The sequence below is a fragment of the Nelusetta ayraudi genome, unplaced genomic scaffold (assembly GCF_046127955.1).
Source record: "Nelusetta ayraudi isolate G7.1 ecotype Tasmania unplaced genomic scaffold, CSIRO-AGI_Nayr_v1 ptg000019l, whole genome shotgun sequence".
NCBI classification, from domain to species: domain Eukaryota; kingdom Metazoa; phylum Chordata; class Actinopteri; order Tetraodontiformes; family Monacanthidae; genus Nelusetta; species Nelusetta ayraudi.
The window spans coordinates 7957501-7960000 of record NW_027466069.1 but is presented as its reverse complement, the minus strand read 5'-3'; the positions used below and the strand labels follow the sequence as shown (position 1 = coordinate 7960000).

The window sequence follows — 2500 nt, the reverse complement described above, 5'->3', positions numbered from 1 at the left end:
CTGCGCTGACACTCACCTCCCTCTGGGGTGCTGAAGTGGTGTGGCGAGGAGTGAGGCCCCTCCCCCTTGCTGTTGAAGGCAGTGACGGACACCTCGTAGCGCGAGTAGAGACGCAGGCCCGTCACCTCGCCGGAGGTCTTGGTTCCGTGGACCACCACCAGCCGGCTCTCCCGCCCCCTGCCCGGCTCCACCCGCTCCTCCCGGCCCTCGGCGTCATGGTGGTGTTTCCCCAGAGACCTGCGGCCTCGCCCCGTCTGAGGACCCAGTCTCAGGAGGTGGATCTGCACACGAAGGAGGGGAGCAGAGAGTTTCATTGCAGGAGGACAGAGGAAGAGGAAGAGGAAGAGGAAGAGCAAGAGGAAGGGGAAGAGGTAGAGGTAGAGGAAGAGGAAGAGGAAGAGGAAGAGGAAGAGGAAAAGGAAGAGGGAGAGGGAGAGGAAAAGGAAGAGGTAGTTGAAGAAGAAGGAGAAGAGGTAGAGGAAGAAGAAGAAGTAGAGGTAGAGGAAGAGGAGGTGAAGAGGAAGAGGAGGAGGAGGAGGAAGAGCAAGAGATAGCGATAGAGGAAGAATTGGAGGAAGAGGAAGAGGAAGAGGAAGAGGAAGAGGAAGGGGAAGAGGTAGAGGAAGAGGAAGAGGTAGAGGAAGAAGAAGAAGTAGAGGTAGAGGAACAGGAGGTGAAGAGGAGGAGGAGGAGGAGGAGGAGGAGGAGGAGGAGGAAGAAGAGGAAGAGGAAGAGGAAGGTGAAGCGAGACCTTGTATCCCAGCAGCAGGCCATGGATCTTCTTGGCCTCCTTCCAGTGGACTCTGACAGTGCTGTTGGTGACAGAGGTGGTGATGCCGGTGGGCGGGTCCTCTGGTTCTGAAACACAGAGGGAGAGGGCGGAGCTTCAGGATTAGGTTGATCCTGATGAGATTGGTGGAGATAAAACATGGATGGATGGTGATTGGCCGGACGTGGCGTTGCAGCTTCTTGTCCTGTCTCTCAGGCTTCTGACCTTTGACCTACAGACCTCCTCACGATGCCAGTGACCGCAGTCGATTGCGGTGACTCACAACCCGCCTCCTGTCTGCCGGACCATGAACCAACCACAAGCCGCTGTGGTTGGCTCTGACCTTTCAGAGGTCAGCTAACCAGACTCCAGCGAGCTAACCGGGGAGGAATGTGGCCCAATAAACCCAGAAACACTGACGTACTGTCCTCTCCGGAGCGGCCGATCTCCAGGTACGGCACTGGGCCCTCCCCCAGCGAGTTGACCGCCTGGACCTTGATCTCAAACTGGGTGTAGGTTCCTGCGTCCTGGATCAGCAACGGTGCCAACTCCACCTCGGTAGAGTTCCAGTGACCGCCGGCGTCCCCTGCCTTCCGCCACGACACCTTGTACATAAATGCCGGCCCATTGTGGAGGTGCTTCTCCATGTCCTGCAAAGACACGCACGTGATTGGCCACGTGATTGGCCACGTGATTGAAGGGGGAGGGACCGTGACTTGAATCGAGGAGCCAATCAGTGTCTTTGGCGTTACTCACATCCCACGAGATGAGCAGAGTGTCAGTGTCGGTGGACTCGCTGCGCACACCGGTCGGGTTCTTGCTCGGAGCTGGAAACAAGGGGGGAGGGAACAAGGAAGGGGAGACAAGAGTGAAGGGAATAGGGAGGTAGGAAACAAGGAGGGAGGTAACAAGAAGGGAGCAAGGAGGGATGGAACAAAGAGAAGAGGAAAAAAGGAGGGATGGAATGGACCAAGGAGGTAGGAGACAAGGAGGGATGGAACAAGAAGGGAGGGATCAAGGAGGAAGGGAACAAGGAGGGAAGGATGAAAGAGGAATGGAACAAGGAAAGTGGGAACAAGGAAGCAGGGATCAAGGAGGGAGGAAACAAGGAAGGAGGGAACAAGCAGGGAGGAATAAAGGAGGGAGGGAACAAGGAGGGAAGGAAAAAGGAAGGAGGGAACAAGGAGGGACATATCAAAGTAGTGTGAGGTAATTGATTGATCAAACTCACGAAGGAATTGAAACGGGACATCAAATAGATATTAATGGGTTTTGCATGCAGTTCTTACCCTGCCCACCAGAGGGAGTCAGGGGCAGGTAGGAAGGGCATGTTAAGAAATGAATAATTTTAATATTTATCACGTTTAATATGATTTGATCGGGGCACCACCTGCTTTTTGGTTGCTGATGTCAGCAGGAAACGCCAGAATCAGTCTCAATACGTTTCACCTTAGCGGGGAGTTCTTGGTGATACGCAGGGATTTGAACCACACTTTAATAAGTCAGTCAAACAATGACATCAGGCTTAATGTGCATTTATTTGTATAACAATAGATGGTTCACACAGAGCAGTATGACATGAATGTGATCATGAAGACACAATCAGCAACGAACTGTGCGTGTGTTGCGCGTGTGAGTGTGCGCATGCGTATGCGTGCATGTATGTGTGAATAAGACTAAGAAAGGGCAACCTTAACTTAAGCTGAAAGTAACAAAATAAAGGATGAAATG

At 53.2% G+C, this 2500-nt stretch overlaps 1 protein-coding gene across 3 annotated transcripts in view; it reads right to left on the bottom strand.

The window, feature by feature from the left end:
- Window positions 1-2500, bottom strand: part of LOC142888495 (neural cell adhesion molecule L1.1-like) — a 17533-nt gene that overhangs the window by 5545 nt on the left and 9488 nt on the right. For all 3 annotated transcript variants that reach the window (XR_012926699.1, XM_076026832.1, XM_076026833.1), the window contains 4 exons: window positions 1526-1596; window positions 1194-1419; window positions 752-858; window positions 17-281 (listed from right to left, as the gene is read on the bottom strand). Coding sequence is in view for 2 of the 3 variants with exons in the window: in XM_076026832.1 (XP_075882947.1) it covers window positions 17-281; window positions 752-858; window positions 1194-1419; window positions 1526-1596 (669 nt within the window). In the remaining variant the exon portion in view is untranslated. The remainder of the gene's footprint in view (window positions 1-16; window positions 282-751; window positions 859-1193; window positions 1420-1525; window positions 1597-2500) is intronic.